Source organism: Staurois parvus, unplaced genomic scaffold (genome assembly GCF_062004578.1).
Source record: "Staurois parvus isolate SC_StPar_1 unplaced genomic scaffold, SC_StPar_1.0 ptg000365l, whole genome shotgun sequence".
Classification (NCBI taxonomy): Eukaryota; Metazoa; Chordata; class Amphibia; order Anura; family Ranidae; genus Staurois; species Staurois parvus.
In genome coordinates, this window is record NW_028318161.1 from 3,106,740 (window position 1) to 3,125,563 (window position 18,824).

At 43.7% G+C, this 18,824-nt stretch overlaps 1 protein-coding gene across 2 annotated transcripts in view; it reads right to left on the reverse strand.

The window, feature by feature from the left end:
* The window catches only part of LOC149456277 (actin-binding protein WASF3-like), a 112,853-nt gene that overhangs the window by 15,083 nt on the left and 78,946 nt on the right, over positions 1-18,824 (reverse strand). Inside the window, exons 4-7 of one of the 2 annotated variants that reach the window (XM_089685203.1) lie at positions 18,600-18,753; positions 16,237-16,354; positions 8,650-8,765; positions 8,002-8,262 (exon numbers count right to left, since the gene is read on the reverse strand). In XM_089685203.1, the coding sequence (XP_089541329.1) occupies positions 8,002-8,262; positions 8,650-8,765; positions 16,237-16,354; positions 18,600-18,753 (649 nt within the window). Of the gene's footprint in view, positions 1-8,001; positions 8,263-8,589; positions 8,766-16,236; positions 16,355-18,599; positions 18,754-18,824 lie in introns of both variants that reach the window. The other variant, XM_089685202.1, reaches the window with a different exon arrangement.

An 18,824-nucleotide genomic window follows, 5' to 3' on the forward strand; every position in this document is an offset into this window, starting at 1 on the left:
CTTGGGCTTGACGGGTGGCTTCCTGTAGTTTCTTATTGTTGGAGGTGAAGAAGGTCAGTGCATCCTGTGTCGCTGGAATCGGGCATTCCGGGACCAAGTCCGGGAGGAAGACAGGATGAAACCCATAGTTGGCGAAGAACGGGGACTGCCCAGTTGCTGAATGGCAAGCGTTGTTGTACGCGAATTCTGCCAAAGGGAGGAGTGGCACCCAGTCGTCCTGAGAGAATGATGTGTAGCATCGCAGGTATTGCTCCAGGGTCTGATTAGTCCTTTCGGTCTGGCCATTGGTCTGAGGGTGAAATGCCGAGGAAAGAGACAGCTTGATATCCAGGGCTTTGCACAACGCCCTCCAAAACCGCGAGGTAAACTGCACCCCTCGGTCCGAGACGATGTCTTCGGGAACCCCATGCAGTCTAACGATCTCTCGAATAAAGACTTGCGCCGTCTCGGCTGCAGATGGAGTCTTCCGTAAAGGGATGAAATGGGCCATCTTGGATAAGCGGTCCACGACCACGAGAATTGCTGTGTGGTCCAGTGAAGGTGGGAGCTCGACTATGAAGTCCATGGAGATTTTCTGCCAGGGCCGTTCAGGGATGGGCAATGGACGTAGCAGGCCCCATGCCTTATTCCTTGAAGGCTTGTTCCGCTGGCAGATGGCACAGGAGCTCACGTAGTTCTTACAATCCTTGGCCATGTCCGGCCACCAGAAGGAACGTCGGAGGAGTTCCAGGGTCTTGACCGGTCCAAAATGTCCTGCCAGTGGGTGGTCATGGCAATGTCCCAAGACTAAGGTTCGGGCATCCTCTGGCACCACAATCCGGTCCTCCCTCCATAGGAGTCCCTCCTTGTTCTGGAGGGGGGCCCCATCGGAGGTAGACATCGCTGTGGACGCCCTCAGGATCTCGGAGCGAAGGTTTGTCTGAAGGGCCAAGAAATTTCCTGCAGGAAGAATAGTGTCGGGCACTGGGATCTCCTTGGTGTCCTCATACATGCGCGACAATGCGTCAGGCTTTGTGTTTTTCGAGCCGGGCCTGTATGTGATGTGGAACTGGAACCTCGAGAAAAACAATGCCCATCTTGCTTGTCGTGGGCGTAGGCGTTTGGCCGTCCTCAGATATTCCAGGTTCTTGTGGTCCGTGAAAATCAGGATGGGATGGGAGGCACCTTCCAGCAGGTACCTCCATTCCTCTAAAGCGGCTTTGATAGCCAGTAGCTCGCGATCCCCAATGTCGTAGTTCCTCTCCGCCGGGGTAAGTTTCCGTGAAAAGAATGCTACTGGGTGAAGTAATTCCTTGGCGCCCTTCCGCTGGGAAAGGATGGAGCCAACCGCGTTTTCAGATGCATCTACTTCTAAGATGTAGGGCAGGGAGGCGTCGGGATGACCCAGAATGGGTGCTGAGGTAAATAACCTTTTTAGTGCTTCAAAAGCTTCCTGTGCCTCGGGCGTCCATCTGAATCGCGTCCCAAGTTTAGTTAATTGAGTGATGGGGGAGACCAGACCCGAGAAGTTCTTGATAAACCTCCGGTAGAAATTTGCGAACCCAATAAAACGTTGGACACTTTTCCTGTCCGTGGGTTCAGGCCAATCTAGGATCGCTGAGACCTTCTGAGGGTCCATTGCGACCCCCGTGGCGGAGATAATCAGACCCAGGAATGTAACGCTAGCCTGTTCAAAGCAGCATTTCTCTGCTTTAGCGTACAACCCGTGCTGCCGCAACCGCCCCAACACCTTCGTTACATGTACCCTGTGCTCCCCCAGGGAGGATGAGAAAATCAAAATGTCGTCTAAGTAGACGATGACAAAGATATCCAGGAAGTCCCTAAAGATGTCGTTTACAAAGTGCTGGAAGGTGGCTGGCGCATTGCATAACCCGAAAAGCATGACCAGGTATTCAAAATGGCCGAAACGGGTGCGGAAGGCCGTCTTCCACTCATCCCCCTCCCTTATGCGAACCAAATTCTAGGCTCCCCTTAAGTCCAACTTGGTAAATACTACTGCAGCTTTTAAGCTCTGGAATAATTCAGGTACCAGCGGTAATGGGTAACGATTTTTAATGGTGACCCTATTCAGCTCCCGATAGTCAATGCATGGCCTCAAAGTCTTGTCCTTCTTTTCTACAAAGAAGATCCCTGCACCTGCTGGGGAAGTGGAGGGACGGATGAATCCCTTTCGGAGGCTATCCTCAATATAGTCCTTCAGGGCCCCTAATTCTAGCTCAGAAAGGGGAAAAATTCGCCCGAACGGGATTTCAGAACCGGGCAACAGATCAATCGGGCAGTCATATGGGCGGTGGGGGGGTAGAGCATCTGCTCCCCGTTCACTGAACACATCAAGAAACTTGTGATAGGCTGCAGGAATCACTTGTTTCAGGCTGTCATCCCCTTCAGAGCACAGAAGAACCTGGGGGACCCCCGGGCCCGAAGTTCGACACAGCTCCCGACAATATGGGGAAGGGAACGAGACAACCCCAGTTTCCCAGTCAATTTGGGGGTTATGGGCCCGCAACCAAGGGAGCCCCAGAATGACTGGGAAAAGGGGTGATGCAATAGCATCCAGGCGGAGGAGTTCCCGGTGCTGACCGGCAATGGAAGTCATAATGGAAGGGGTCTCCTGGTTGACTACTCCTGACTTTATCCGGGAACCATCAGCCAAAAAGATATGAAACCCCTTCTCCTTTGGGCGGAGGGGAATACCCTGCTGGTGAGCAAAATTGATATCCACAAAACAGCTGCATGCCCCCGAATCAACTATGGCCGTCACCTCCACGGTCCTTTCGGAAAGCTGAAAGGAGAGGGGAACAACTAAGTACTGGGACGGAGCCATATCGCCAACAGATAAAGAAGATGAAGTGAACTTACTCAGTTTCTGCGGGCAGGAACGCACCATGTGACCAGCTTCGCCGCAGTACAGGCACAGATTCTGGGAGCGTCTGCGCTGGCGTTCCTCAGGCGATAGTTTCGGCCGAGCCAGGCCTAGCTGCATGGGTTCGGGAGCATCTTCAGGCGGCAGGTTCTGGATGCTTGGCCTAGTATGTTGACAGGATCCCTGAAATGACCCCCAGGGATTTCCGCGACCCTGACCAGACCTCTCCAATCTGCGCTCCCGTAGTCTACGGTCAATTTTAATAGTGAGTGCAATCAAGTCCTCTAATATCTCGGGCACCTCTACCCGGGCGAGCTCGTCTTTCAGAGCCTCAGATAGGCCCATACGAAACTGATGTAAAAGGGCGAACTCGTTCCAACGAGTGTCACCCATCCAGCGCCTAAAGTCAGAGGCGTATTCCTCAGCCGCCCGCCGACCTTGTCGGAGTGCGTATAATGTGGCCTCGGCCGAGGCCGCCCGTTGTGGGTCATCATATAAGATGGCCATGGCGTTAAAGAAGCTGTCGACCGAAACCAGGTGAGGGTCATTGTTTCCCCTTAGTCGGTGGGCCCAGTCTTGGGGTTCACCCTGCAACAGGGAGACAACAAACCCCACTTTCACTGACTCTGTCAAAAAGGTCCGTGGCTGTAGTTCAAAAAAGAGCAGACAAGAGTCACGAAATGACCGAAAGCGTGTGCGATCCCCATGGAAGCGCTCGGGTAAGGGTACTCGGGGTTCCGCCATAGGGAGTGATGTGGGAGGCCCAGGAGCCGGCTCGTGGGCTGCTGCGATTGGTGGTGCAGGAGCCGGGGCCTGTGAAACAGGAACAGATATGGTGCAGGCCTGAAACCGATTCTCGATCTGCAGACATCTGTCCTGTAATGTGTTTACAGCTTGCGTCAGGGTAGCCAGGTGCCTGCAAACCTCGTCCAACGGGGAGAGTCCTCCTCGAGGCTCAGTCATGGCCTTCTGGTACTGTGAGGGAACGCCGAGCGGCACCACTAGCACTCCACTGGTCAGGTGTGCCCAGAGCGCGGAATCTAAGCCCCAGGGTACTTGTTCACCAGGGCCCCTGATGGTGGGGATGGACTTGTAGTACCCCGAGACCAGGTCGCCTCTACTGAGCACACCTGTCAGTGGTAGGGGTGTCCGCCAGGGGTTCCAACCAGGGAGAGCCAAATGTGAGGAGGTCGGGTGACCCCGATGAGTTTTCACACCTATAACTGAACTGCAAGAAGAGATTTCATTTCACCTACTTTTCTATAATTATCATTTGTCTTATATAACATCTGCCCTTGTTAGTGTGATACTAAGTTTAACCATTGGACTGAAGTAGGAGAGGTAGTAAAGTAGGAGAGGCGCAAGGTAATAGGCCAAGAAGGATGGGAAGTATAGATTTGGTTATCCTCACTTAGGCATCCTTACATCATTACTTACTTAAACATCCGTAATTAACAGGAGTTTCAGCTTTTTACATTAGTCATTTACGCTACTTTTATACCTATCTGTACCTAAGACATGTGGCAGCTGTTTGTTAGATATACTTTCTAAATGGATATTTGCCTTCTTATATAACTCTGATATTTAAAAGAAATGAATACTGGGGAAGTAGGAAGCGATACAGCAATCAGGGACATTAGGCAGGGAGCAACATGAGGCAGTGATATTTCACTGCCACTGGTTCTGAAAATACATGTTCCCTGGCGACCATGCTCATCCAGCGGCTTCGGTATTTTGAATCACTGACTCATGACAAATGAGCCAACATGAAATGTTAGCGCTCTGTAAACTGCATATTTGTTTTGTGTCTTTGAAAGTATTGAATCGAGAGACAGACAGGCTTTGAACATTCAGAAGGAGATTAGAGGGGCCAGCCTGTGTAAAATTCTCAGCAAAATATCTGTTTTATAAGTCTCGAGTGGAAGAAGGCATTCCCCTAACTTACAGGCCACATACTTACAACCAGGCAGAGAAGTTAAACCAATTCTTTTTACCTAAGGTTTCTGCCCCAGATCTAGCATGCAGCCTTAGATTTCAGGAATGGTATTGTGAGGGACCGCCGAGCGGCACCACTAGCACTCCACTGGTCAGGCGTGCCCAGAGCGCGGAATCTAAGCCCCAGGGTACTTGTTCACCAGGGCCCCTGATGGTGGGGATGGACTTGTAGTACCCCGAGACCAGGTCACCTCTACTGAGCACACCTGTCAGTGGTAGGGGTGTCCGCCAGGGGTTCCAACCAGGGAGAGCCAAATGTGAGGAGGTCGGGTGACCCCGATGGGATGGATGGATGGATGGCTGAGCAAGTGCGTAGTCAGACAGGCCGAGTCGGTAATGTAGAGGACGGTAAGGTACAAGGGAGCAGGCAGAGAATCGTCGGGTCACACGCCAGGTCAGCAACAGGAGGTCAGATCTAATGAGGGGCATCCAGGGAGAGAGGTCAGGCAAGCAAGGGTCTGGGCAGGAGAAATCAGCAAGGTCAATAGCAATCCGGGTCAATAACTCACTAGGCACAGGTACAGGAACGCAGGAAGCAGGTAAGACCAGAAGGCAACGAAATGACAGCTCAGGGACATTTAAATATCCCGCCCTGCGCTGCCATTGGTGCCCAGCGGGCGGCCGCGGCTTCTACTGCGCATGCGCGAACTCGAACGCCGCGGCCGGCCCGGAACTAGTGCCCGTGTACTGGGAGGAGCAGTGCGCCTGCGCCGGGACCATCGAGGCACGGAACGAGGGGATCCCTGACAGGTATCTTTCAGAAGAGGATTCGGACATGCACTGAATGATTATTTTATGGATTTGAATTATAAACCAGCCTAACATATAAAGTTTACGTCTGTAGGAATGCTCATGCTACAAATAGCTAAATGTGTTCAGACTGCAGTGTCTTTTCCTTAAAGTAATATTAAAGGCTTGTTTTTTTTTTAAACAAACATGTCATACTAGTTTTGCACAGAGCAACCCCAATCCTCTTCTTCTTAGTCTGCTTGTTTTGGAGGCACTTGATCTTGCTCACTCCTGAGCTCTGCTCTGTGTGTCTAAAAGACACACAGAGCGTGGCTCAGCCCCGCCCCTTCTCCCTCCTCATTGGCTGTGATTGACAGTAGTGGGAGACCTGGGAGAGCCGTAGCTGTCATGCACAGTGCTGGATCGAGATTATGCTCAGGTGGGTAAAAATCCTTCAGCCTTTAGAATGACTTTAATTATTATATAAAATCTTTGCAACCACATGTAACACTACATAAGCACAGTAATATACCATGACAATAGCCAGAGTTTACCAGATTGCCATATTAAAGTTCAAATGGAAGTTCCGGGTATGGATTTTATTGCATAGTTATATTAGTTCAGCTTAGAGTAATGTAAGTATGCATATTCTATCCCTGTGGGATCCTTATGAATTCAGAAAATCACTGAAGTAATCACTGCTACTAAAGTAATTGCTGCTGTCTTCTGGGTCCAGTGATGAGCAGCTGCCCTGTTACATTCTCTGATTGAGAGTGGAGGGACAGGGAGATGAGGTCATGACCTCCAACTTTTCCAATCAGAGAAAGCCTTGATTTCATTGATAAAAATTTAAGGTGTGCTGGGAATCCAGAAGACAGTGGCAATCAGTGTAGTAGCAGCAACTAATACAGTGATTTCCAGTTTCCACAAGGATCCCACAAGTATGGAATATGCATACTTACATTGGTCCAGGCTACACCAAAATAACTATCCATTACAATCCATACTTGGAATTCAGCTTTAATGAATGATGCTAGGCATTTCAGTTCCATTTCATTCAAGCCAGGTGAGTTTGTAGAGGCAAGACCAAAGCAGTGAGGATTGAAAGACAAGCTAACCTTATATATTATATTTTTAATTCAGTTTTGGGAAGTTGCCAACAACTCTTGCTCTTATCTCTCCATTGCTCTCTTCCATTTCACCTTTCTTCTCACACTCTAGTTAGCTTTTTATCCCTACAGTGTTTTCCCCAAAAAGGGCAACCTGCACTATCAGTTTGAATTTACATTGAGACGGACAGGTCACCCACTCGTCTGCTACTAGCACCTGCATATATGTTGAAGTACTATATCTACACTCCCATTGTGAGAGTACCAGAAATACTATTATAGTGTATATAACACATGCCAGTCTCTGTACATTCACTCCTCCCATGATAAAGTAGCACTGTTATGTTTAGCCTAACTTAGCCTGGGTTCACATATATGCGGCTTGGTACATCGCATGTAATTTGCACAGGAACCCCACCGCATTCCTGTGCAAATCACATGCGATTTGTGTGCAGTGAGATTGGAGCCATACATTTTGTATGGCTCAAATCACACCGCACCCTCACCAAAAATGTGCAGGACCCTTTTTTTGGGTCCGCACTAGAATCGGATCACATGGGTATTTACACCTATGCGCTCCGATTCTGTACATCGCACTGCGTTTTGCAGACCACTGTCAGGGTGATGTTAACATACACACCCACAGCGGTTCGCATGAACGGGGTGCAACTGCGATGCACCGCATCAGGGTGAACCCAGGCTTAATATATGAAGACATTTATTTGTACTGTACAAATTACAACCTGTACGTTACCTCTAAGGGCTGCACCCCTTCTGACTTATTGTTGTTGATTTTTTTATCTACTCAGTTCAGCGGAATCCTGCTATCACATTGTAATGAGATCCCTGTAACACTATCATCTTTTTCCAATGAAATCTATGAACAAGGGAAGTTGTTAGTAGGGCTTTTGCTCCTCTTGGCTCCTCAAGCAAGATCCTACTTCAAAATTCCCTGAACTTCTCACATTCTAAAGCCATTACAGGGGATTTAACATATTTCTTCACTTATTTTATATAACAAAAATGGCAGAGCTAGTTTAGTGTAGAGTGGGATAGAGAAGAGCAGAGATAACTGGCACTGCTGGAGCCCATGTGGGATATAAGGAACTACTGGGCTTCAATAATATAGACCACAAGTATGCAATACCTGATTTAATTCACAATGTTTATGTTCTGATTTTTTAACATTTAGATGAAATGCATACACTGGGCAGTTACTACATCCACACTTGTTCCAGATTTTAGAGTTAGTTATACCATTTTGCATCCATCAATTCTTCATAACAGGTGAAACGTATCACTTACCTATAATCCTTCAGGACTTGAGGGCGGGGGCCATTAAGCATGGTCTCTGGGGGCTGTGGAACATGAGCCTGCTGGGCTCTGTTTAGACTGTTCTGTCGACTACCAGGAGCAGAGGAACGGTAGCCATGCTCTTGTGCTTGACTGGCCATCAGGATAATCTCCTTGTTTTCAGGGGTCAGGTGAGGGACAGCAGCCAGGATTTGCTGAGTAGGGTGATTTGGGCTGGCAGGATAGGAGTGATCAAGATCTGAAGCATATGACCTGCAGTTGCAAAATAAATCTACTTTATTACTGGCATTTTAGATGATCATTTTAAAACCATTATTGAAATGATGTACAGACATCCCACCCAGGATGGAAGGGTGTCATTATTTTTCCAGTTTCTAAAATAAAACCCATAAAACTAGATCCCCAGAATGTATCATTTAAACTTTTTCTGGTACATATTCTTTCTTTGTTACTATGAAATAAAGTATGTGCATTTGTAAGACATAACAAAAAATTAGTCAATTTAAATTAAACCCATAAATTACATCTGTCTACCCTTTAGAATGGTAAAGATGGTATGATACTGTGCATGGAACCTGCCTATTATCAGGGGAAAGTGATCCCTCGGATGAAGTCACATGATATGGGGATGGTGAGAACCTGTTATCTGGCCTGAACTCCTTATCATATGCCATCATGTTCCATTCTAGCCTTCGGTTCCGGGCTTTCCGAACTTTCTTCACCTCCCTGGTCGGATCTTCCACCTGCCTCTGTTCCTGTGAAAAAAACTTAAGTTAGCTAAAACAGTAAGAGACAATATCTAATTTTAGAACTATTATACACTCTTATAATACAAATCATTTTACCCACTTCTTGGCCCCCATTCTCACTTGTGGGTTTTTCTGCTAGTTTCACTTGTGAGATGGCTTGAAAACATCTGTAGATGCTTTTAAGTTGCCTGAAAAAAAACCCTAAAAAATCAAAATCACCAGGAATATGTTCTGATCAGATCTGATTGCAGGATTAGATGAGGTGATATTAAAAGGTAAATCAGTTATCAGCCAGATATATTTTTTCAGGCTGTTTTTTTATTGGAAATGTTGGTAGTCACAGCACATTTTATTACACATAACTTAATTTCTGAAAAAATGTGTTTTGGTTTCTTTGTATGTGTTTTGTTTTTGGTTTCTTTGTATGTGTGGATTGCATGGGTTGTTACCGACATGTGTTGAAAATTTCATGTAAATAGCACCTTTAGAAATACACTGGTCAAAAAATTAAAGGAACACTTTTTGATCAGAGTATAGCATCAAGTGAATTAAACTCCTGGGATATTGATCTGGTCAGTTAGGTAGCAGAGAGGGTTGTTAATCAGTTTCAGCTGCTTTGGTGTTAATGAAATTAACAACAGGTGCACTAGATGGGCAACAATGTAACGACCCCCAAAACAGGAATGGTTTTACAGGTGGAGGCTACTGACATTTTTTTCCCTACTCATATTTTCTAACTGTTTTTCACTAGTTTTGCACTTGGCTTTGGTCATTGTCACTACTGGTAGCATGAGGCGATACCTGGACCCTATAGAGGTTGCAAAGGCAATCCAACTCCTCCAGGATGGCACATCAATACGTGCCATTGCCAGAAGGTTTGCTGTGTCTCCCAGCACAGTCTCAAGAGCATGGAGAAGATTCCAGGAGACAGGAAATTACTCTAGGAGAGCTGGACAGGGCCATAGAAGGTCCTTAACCCATCAGCAGGACCGGTATCTACTCCTTTGTGCAATTAGGAACAGGATGAGCACTGCCAGAGCCCTGCAAAATTACCTCCATCAGGCCACTGTTGTGAATGTCTCTGACCAAACAATCAGAAATAGACTTCATGATTGTGGCCTGAGGGCCCGATGTCCTCTAGTTGGCCCTGTGCTCACTGTCTGGCACCATAGGCTTGATTGGTACTTGCCATTGAACACCAGAATTGCCAGGTCCTCCACTGGTGCCCTGTGCTTTCCACAGATGAGATCAGGTTCACCCTGACCACATGTGACAGACGTGAAAGGATCTGGAGAAGCTGTGAAGAACATTATGCTGCCTTTAACATCATTCAGCATGACCGTATTTGAGGTGGCTCAGTGATGGTCTGGGGAGGCATATCCATGGAGAGACACACAGACCTCTACAAGCTAGAAAATGGCACCCTGACTTCCATTAGGTATCGGGATGAATTACTTGGACCCATTGTCAGACTCTACGCTGGTGCACTGGGTTCCTCCTGGTGCAACACAATGCCTGACCTCAGGTGGCAAAAGTATGCAGACAGTTCCTGGAGAATGAAGGAATTGATACCATTGAAAGACCCCCATGCTTGCCTGACCCAAATCCAATAGAACACCTCTGGGATATCATGTTTCAGTTCATCTGACACTGCCAGGTTGCACCTCAGGCTGTCCAGGAGCTCAGCGATGCTCTGGTCCAGATCTGGGAGGAAATACCCCAGGACACCATCCATAGTCTCATTAGGAGCATGCTCCGACGCTGTCAGGCATGAATACAAGCACATGGGGGCCAAACTACTGAGTACCATTTTGAGTTGCTGCAATGAAATTTCGGAAAAATGGACTAGCCTTCGGGGTGTCTTTGAATTCAGTCCTCTGTGGATGATAATTTTCATTTCCATAAAATGATGGGGCATCTTACGTTCCTACAACACTACCCAATCCATATCAGTATAGATATCCAGCATGATATTTTTCCCCATTGAGATCTGATGTGTTTTCAAAGTGTTCCTTTAATTTTTTTGAGCAGTGTATATTTACCTAGAAAAATGGTGACGTGTCCAATACTTATTTTACCCGCTGTATAATCAAAACTTCAAAATATACCAAAAACTCAAAACCACTATTATTGGTAGTATTTGTCAAGTATTGTCAAAAACACAACTGTGTAGGTAGCAAAAAGACATTATTCCATGGCTTAAGTATCCAATGTTACAACTTATTTCAATAGTTCAGTCTACTGCACCCAGTTGGCTAGAGGCACTTTTGGGGCTCTATAATTACTTTTTTCCCATTGCTTATCTAAAAGCTAACATCAGGCTGTGCACAGTATGTCAGAAAGAAGTTCTCTGGCACCTCAGTCAAAGATGTAAAATTGTGGGTCCTTCCTTGAGCTGAGATAAATCATGTCCACATGTACAGGGGTTCAGATGGTGCAGGGATGTAGTTGGCTAATTTGGATGCAGGGATGCACTGGATGCCTTTGCTGTCATTTTGGTATAGTTGGGCGTCAGGTGTGTCCCTGTACCTTTAAGGAGGGATGGGCTCCTCCAGGCACACCTGCCCTTAACCTATCCATTGATATATGTGCTCCTACTATGGAGGATCTGGAAATTTTAGTTAAGTCCACAGTATACAGTGGACCCTTGATGTGGAACTATGGCTTACGCATGTATTTGCAAATGTGTGCAATCAAGACCCTCTATTTTTAACGCAAAGTGGTAGACAGGGCCAAATTGGTTGTTTTGCAGGCTGGCTGGTAAGTGTTGCTGGGTAATTCTTTGTTTGTTTGCGATGTGCATTGCCCTTCCATGTACACCTTATTGCTAAGGCTGATTATAGGTTGGGACAGTTGCCATTTTTTGTGTCGTTTGCAGAAATGACCCCCGGGCTGCTACCTTTTGGTCCATGGAAGCACAAATGAGATAGGAAGGCTGCAACCAGTGTTATTTAATTTTATATATCACTACCACTACCTCACTATGATAACCAAAAAATGGTCATCCATCTGGAAATGAAGGTAGGTTATACTTCATAAAAAGTGAAAATTTTATTTTGTGACTTGTCCCTTTTATATAAGCAGCAAAATTTGCTCAAAATTAGCTTCCGGCAATGAAAAACATGTACATTTGAATGGTAGGACAAATCAGCAAAAATAGCTAAGGTAGGAAGGAGTTCATAAAATCTCATTAGGGTTAAATAAGAATTAATAATGGGATGCCTAGGGGTTCATTTACTAAAGGCAAATAGGCTGTTTTGTAAGGGAATTTTCCTCAGAGCTTAATGATTACAGTAAAGCTGACCTCCATCATCCAATCAATTTCGAGGAAAACATATTTTTTAAAATTTTCTGTGCACATGATTGTGTATTCTTTGCGAAATGAAATTCTCCTACATTCACTAAACTGTGGAGAAAATTCCCTTGCACAGTGCAACTTTCCTTGTAAAGTGAACAGCCTATTTGTATTTGGTAAATTAACCCCATAGTGACAGTTCCAGCTGTGCCCCCGTCATCACTGCTTCTGCGTCAGCCTGGCCTTGGTTGAGTAACACGTACTTTAACATACATTGCAGTGTCTCTTTTCACTGATGCCTCAACCCAACCCTTGTTCTCCTTATTGGGCTCTTTTGTTCAGGAAAGCACTAATATTTACACTGAATCTGGGAGCTTCAATCAAAAAACATGTGGTTAGTTTGTGTGAAAAGCTGCAAAATAACTTCCAGCCTTGGGCATTAATTATTTATGAATGTGAGTGGCTGGTTCACTGCACCGTCATATTATTTATAACACTGTCGACTGCAGCAAAAATAGTAAAAAAAATGCTGAGTGTCATTTGAGACAGAGCACATACAAGAACACATTGTGAAGACTCACTTTAATTTCACCCAGTTTAAATTCTGGAGGTTTCACTGTTCTAACCAATAAATTGCATGAACAGTTGCCTTTGGCTTAAAACGACACAATATTCCCTCTTTAAGTTGAACTCTGCTTCTTGCACTCAGACAGAGAGGCTGAACGCAATGTCTTGCTGGGACAGAATTAAAATTACAATAGCATTGCGTGACATCTCAGGGTGACAAGATGGCAACACATCATAACATATAATCATCACTGAAAGACACACCGCAGTTACTGTCATAAAGAGTTGCTTTTTTCATGCTGTGGTATTTGAAGGCAGTCAGTTTGAGGGCTAAACAATAGCTATGGAGATTGTATATGTGGAAACTATGCACATTTAAAGCTTTTAAGAAAAAAAGTACTATCTTTAAATCATAGTACATTTACTTTGGGATTCATTCACTGATCTATGTATAGACCTCAAATGGCACAGCACATAGGCAGACTCAACCATAATAAACAAAATGCAGGCAATACAAAAACGTAATGCCCATTTGAACTTTTGCTTTAAGCCCATATTCACACTGGTGTGACTTGTCATGCGATTTGACAGTTCCAAATCACAAGACGAGTCACACCCCATTACTGCCGATGGAACCGTTCATATCGCTGTGACTTGGAAAGCTGTAAAATAACATCTTGTCACAATATTTGCAAATTGCAGCTTTGCTCTCAGCAGAAATTGCACTTTGGAAATGTTTCCAAACTCTAAATGTTGGTCTCACCATTTTACTAAGAGGAGGAAAAGAAAAAACTATTTACTGACCAGACTGTAGGTAAACATTATGATGTTTTGGTGGAGAACATTAATAGGAATCATTAAAGGTTATAAAGGTAAACTAATTTGTCAGACAAATTTACCCTCTTACCTGTCAGTTAAGGCCTGAGAGGACAGAAGCTATCATCTACTGTATCCCAACAATCACCCAACTGTAGGAGGTACAAAGTGGAGCCCACAAAATAAACTGGAATCATTCCCTTGCAGTGCAGTTTCTGTTGATTGAAAACTGCATTGAGAAGTACAGTGTTACTTGAATTGTATTCCAGGACTTGCTTGTCTTCTGCCAAGAGAACTTGCAGAGACCATTACATAAAGTCTCTGAAATCTTTCATTAGGGTCTCATGTAATATAGTTTGAATACCATGTCACAGATAAACTATAAACAGTGTAGCGCTCACAAAAAGTGTATACCCAACTAAAACCCACATATAATTGTGAACAAACAAAACATGTGTCTCACTAAAAATCTGAAATGAAGTGTAGATATTTCATGTTCATAAATAAAAAGGTAAATATAAGAGTAAATATTTCATGGTCATAATTAAATAAAAAGTTAATCTATGAAAATCCCATCTCAATGTGAAAATCTTCTATAGAAGAACTGGATACTCTTCAAGTGGTGTAACGATGAAACCATGTTAACAACACATGCAAATGTGTCACCTCACACCATTTTCAAAAAAAGGCTTACCAGATGTGTTTGACCCCCATTTTACTGAGTAGTCAAAAACAGCTCAATGATATCACATATCGTCAGTCACAGCTCCCTTTACACCATCAGATATGACTCCTTAAATCTCTGCATGCTTCATAGAGGACACCCACTCTCGATGTATCAGGCATCCAATTGTGACATATAGGAAGCAAGAAAGTGTGAAGACTCCTGCTACATCCAGAGGTTCCAGTGACATTTATGATAAAGGCAGTACTGGACTTCTTTGAAGGATGGGCCTAAGGTTTAAAAAGCTTGGAAGTGAAGATGAGTGCAGCATGCTGCCATTGCAGACATATCTCTATTTTAGGTTTAACTGTGAAGCTTCATTGTCAGAAGCAGACCTTTTGCAGGTGAGGAATTGGGTTAAGAAAATTTTTTTTTAACTAGCGCTGATTATTTTTGCACATCCATGCCATAGATATATTGTTTATCATTGCAAAAGCACATTTTCTAAACTTTTTTTTTTTTTCTGGAAAAAAACAAAAACCTGCTTTTTTCCCCATTTTTCGTTTTTTTTCCAGGCCTTCCCATCTCTAAACAAAACAAAGTCTTACAGTCAATTTTCTTTCTGAAGCATCCACAGTGGAGGAGGAAGCTTATCCTCTGGAGATTAGAGTCCCAGTGACTCAGCTACTCTTTATTTCCCAAAAACTTAGAACCCTGAAATGGCTATCCCCATATCCTCCCACACTTGAGGTGTGGTTTGCCAATGTCAGTGTGACTTTATTTAAGGAATGATATATTTATCAACATTTGGGTATTCCCCATCAATTCCAAACATTTTGTGATTCTAGGCTATCTGTCCCTCGGCCAGCACCAGCATCTCTGATTATGCACACCCTATTTCAGGGTCAACAATGTGACACCTTGAGGCTGCTACCTGAATTTGGACTGAGGGGCAAACAAAAGGCATAGGCAATGGTTTAGGAGGTATCTTAATTTACATATTAGAGTGACATATCATACATAGTTTGACACAAATTTCAGTTTACATTTTCTGGTTGTGAGTTGTGTATATGATATCTTATTTCAAGGATTTTGAAGTAGACTTCTAGTCATTTAATTGATATTTGCATTGGGCATTCGTATAATGTTCTTTATAACAATTTGGTACTGTTGTAATTGTCCCATGATGCTTTTTATTATGTAACCTTGCATTGTGCATACCTCTCTCTGTTTCTACTTATTGGTGTTGCTAAATCAAGATCATTTAGCTTGCTAAAGCAATGTGAATCATAAACAACTACCCTCTTTTTTCTGGTTTACATCCACTTCCTTCCTTTCTTCCTTCCTACATGCATGTATTGCAGCAACGGCTGTGTGGGATTTCTCCGCGTGGACTTCATGACAGTGACAAAGGCAGGACATGCCTGCACAAAGTGTCAGCACAGCTTCTTATAGTTTGTTTCCAGTGCACATGTGACAGGGTGACAACATAAAAGACCAATTGGAAGACAGAATGCTGTCAGTCCATAACAGGAAGTTTTTGAACAAGGACCTTTATAGAAGGATTACCAGGATTACCAGGTATTATTTTTTTAAATGTTGTAGACTTAAAAGGACATAACTGCGGTGAATTTTACTAATCAGAAAATATTAAGTTGAATACTTACTATATAAAGTAGAACTATATGCAAAACTTTTGTTTTTCATTTTGGATAGAGTAAGAGTCAGAATTTTGTTTCGCCATGTGTATCCCATTGCAGAAACTTCCCTTCACTATCTGTACTATAGCCAAATAGGAAGTGAGAGGAAATCCCTGCAAATTAAGGGAATTCCTTGGAGATCCCCAGGACACCAGAGCTAGTGTCCCCACTGGAAGATTTTCCCTCTATTACTTTTCTGAGGATAACCCCAAATTTGGCATTTTCTTTTACTTTCACTTTTAATGATAATGATAAACAGGACAAATAGAGAGCATGAATCTCCTCAACGGGGGCACAGACAGTAAAACAAATGACAGGTGTTATAATGCCCTTTCACCGTATCCAAAACGTTCAACAAAACTGCCTTTAGTTATACTTTAATGCACATTGAAGCCCTGGAATTTGGATTGCAGAGTACAGACTTGGTGCAGTTACCTTCTGTCGTCTCTTTTCCTTCCTTTTGTCCTCAGTAGCTTGTAACATCTTCTCCTTCCACAAATTGAAGAAGTATGAAGGATCAGTGTAGAATCGGAGGCCATCTTTCTTGTCATCTCTATGGAAGAAGAATGTATGACAAGAAATGTATGGTGGACACCTGTACTATATATTGCACTTACAATTGACTACCAGTATAAACATTAATATATCTACAGGTAGATAAGGGGTCTCCAAACGTTTTTAGTATAAGGGTCACATCATATATTTTACAAATTTTTTGTGGGCCAAGAAACATTAGTTTTATAAATGATTGTGTCCCCTATTAAATTGGGATCCCCATTTATATCAGGGTCCTCATCAGAGTCCCTCAGTTACATCAGGATCCTCAACAGAGTCTCCACTTATATTAGGGTTCCCATTAGATTCCCTCTTACATCAGGATCCCCAACAGAGTCTCCTCTTACATTGAGAACCACATCAGAGTCCCCCATTTACACTATGGTCCCCATCAGAGTGCCCCTTTACATCAGGATCTCCAACAGAGTCTCCACTTACATTAGGGTTACCATTAGAGTCCCCTTTACATCAGGATCCCCAACAAAGTCTCCACTTTCATTAGGGATCCCATTAAATTCCCCCTTACATTAGAATTACCAACAGAGTATTGCCTTACATAAGGAAACCCATGAACATGATCCCCCATTTACTTCTGGGCCCCCATCAGAGTTTCCCATACCTCAGGATCCCCGACAGAGTCTCCCATTACATTGGGGCCCCCATTAGAGTCTCTCTTACCACTGTAAGGCTTAAAGCGAAACAGTAGCAGCAGGGTGGGAGCTGGGAGAAGTAGGTCTGGGCATTGGAAGCTCCTAGGCATTCTGGCAACCAACAATTAGAATGATGACCACACAACGGGGGGGAACCTGTGCTGGAGACTGTGACAGGAGGTTGTAGGAGCGGAGATCATAGGCAACTTCTGCTCACCTGGTCCTCCATCTGTGCACATTGAGGATGCACCAATGACCCTAGCTGCACACCAGATACATTTCTGTAGCAGGTCAGATGTGGCCCCAGGACCATAACTTGGAGACCCCTGTAAATTGTTGTGATACTCATACACATACAGTATGATAATCATGATCTTACACACATGAACTCATCACATCTAGAAGTTAAGAAGTACAGAAATGACCAGAACAAATACCCACAGGACATAATCATTTCTTATGATGGCTATTCTTTATAACTACCGCTCTGGAGACAACCACATGGTTTTTACTATTAACCTACTTTGTGCTTGCAGGACAGAAGAATTTAAGTTTCAGAATGGACTGAAATTAAAAAAATATATACTCAAGAACATTTTCTGTCTTGACTCTCATTTGCTGTCACTCTGGCTGTCCCCTAAACCTCCTAACTTGTTAGCTCATTAAAGCTGAACTCCAACCAAAAAGCTAAATACTGGGTGAAATATAGTATATGTAAACTGCTTAATTTGCCAAAATATTGGTGAATCTGTTTAGCCACTTTTGCAAATCACAAATCCCTGCCATACTGCATAGCCCAAGAAAGTGACACAACAATCTGTTCTACAGTGAAGGAGCATGGTGCTGTCACCTGCCTTTCCCAGCCAGCTGGCTAGACAAAGAATGAGCACCAGCACACTAAGGAGACAGTGGTTGTACAAGGTCGATCCACTGATCATGTCCGATAAATGCAGCTAGATCAGCGCCGTAGGCTATAGCAGGCAGTGCTGATCAGTGTATTCTGATGGCAGGGAAGTCTGCTCACTGTCAAAATACAATAGTTCAGCAGAAAGGATTCCTCCATCCATCTCAAATGTGTATGGGCTGCTTTATTCTGAGTTCTGGTGTGCAAGAGAATACTGAAAGCTAACATGATCAGATTTGAGGTTTTTATGCTACCTGCACAAAAGACACATTAAGAAATTTGTATTTTAAAATGGATTAAATGGTATTAACTGGATTCAATGGTATTTTTATATTTGCTTGGATTTCAGATTTGAGTTAGAGGACTTTTACAATTTGTATTTCCACAAATTCGAGAACTTATGTAATAACTAACAACATCCCTCTAGCTACTTTCATATTTAAAAACTTTAAGTTGATTACTGTAAATTCCAAGTGTTTAGTTACTGGAAACACAATGGCCAATTAAATCTCTGGTGTTTCAAAACATGGCAATGCCATCATTAGGTCCTTTGGTTGAATGTACTAAGGGGAGAGAAAACTTTATATTAACTATGAAAAGCTTCCAATACATTTAGAATTCAATAAATTTGCTGTACTTTTGAAAAATTATGCTATAAAAGGGCAAATGTCTACATGTGTTGTGTTCACCTGTAAGGAGTGAGAATATTAAGTGGTGGAGGCTTGTCACATCGTTGGTACATCTCCATAACTGGATTTGGGATGGAATTCCGAGAAACCACTTGTTGATTCTGCACTGTGGAGCTTTTAAAAGCTTTCCGCATATTAATGTCCTGCAATGAAACTGAACACAGATACACAAATGTTATACAAACTGCCATGGAAGGGTCATGCAATCATTTTTTTGTAAATAAA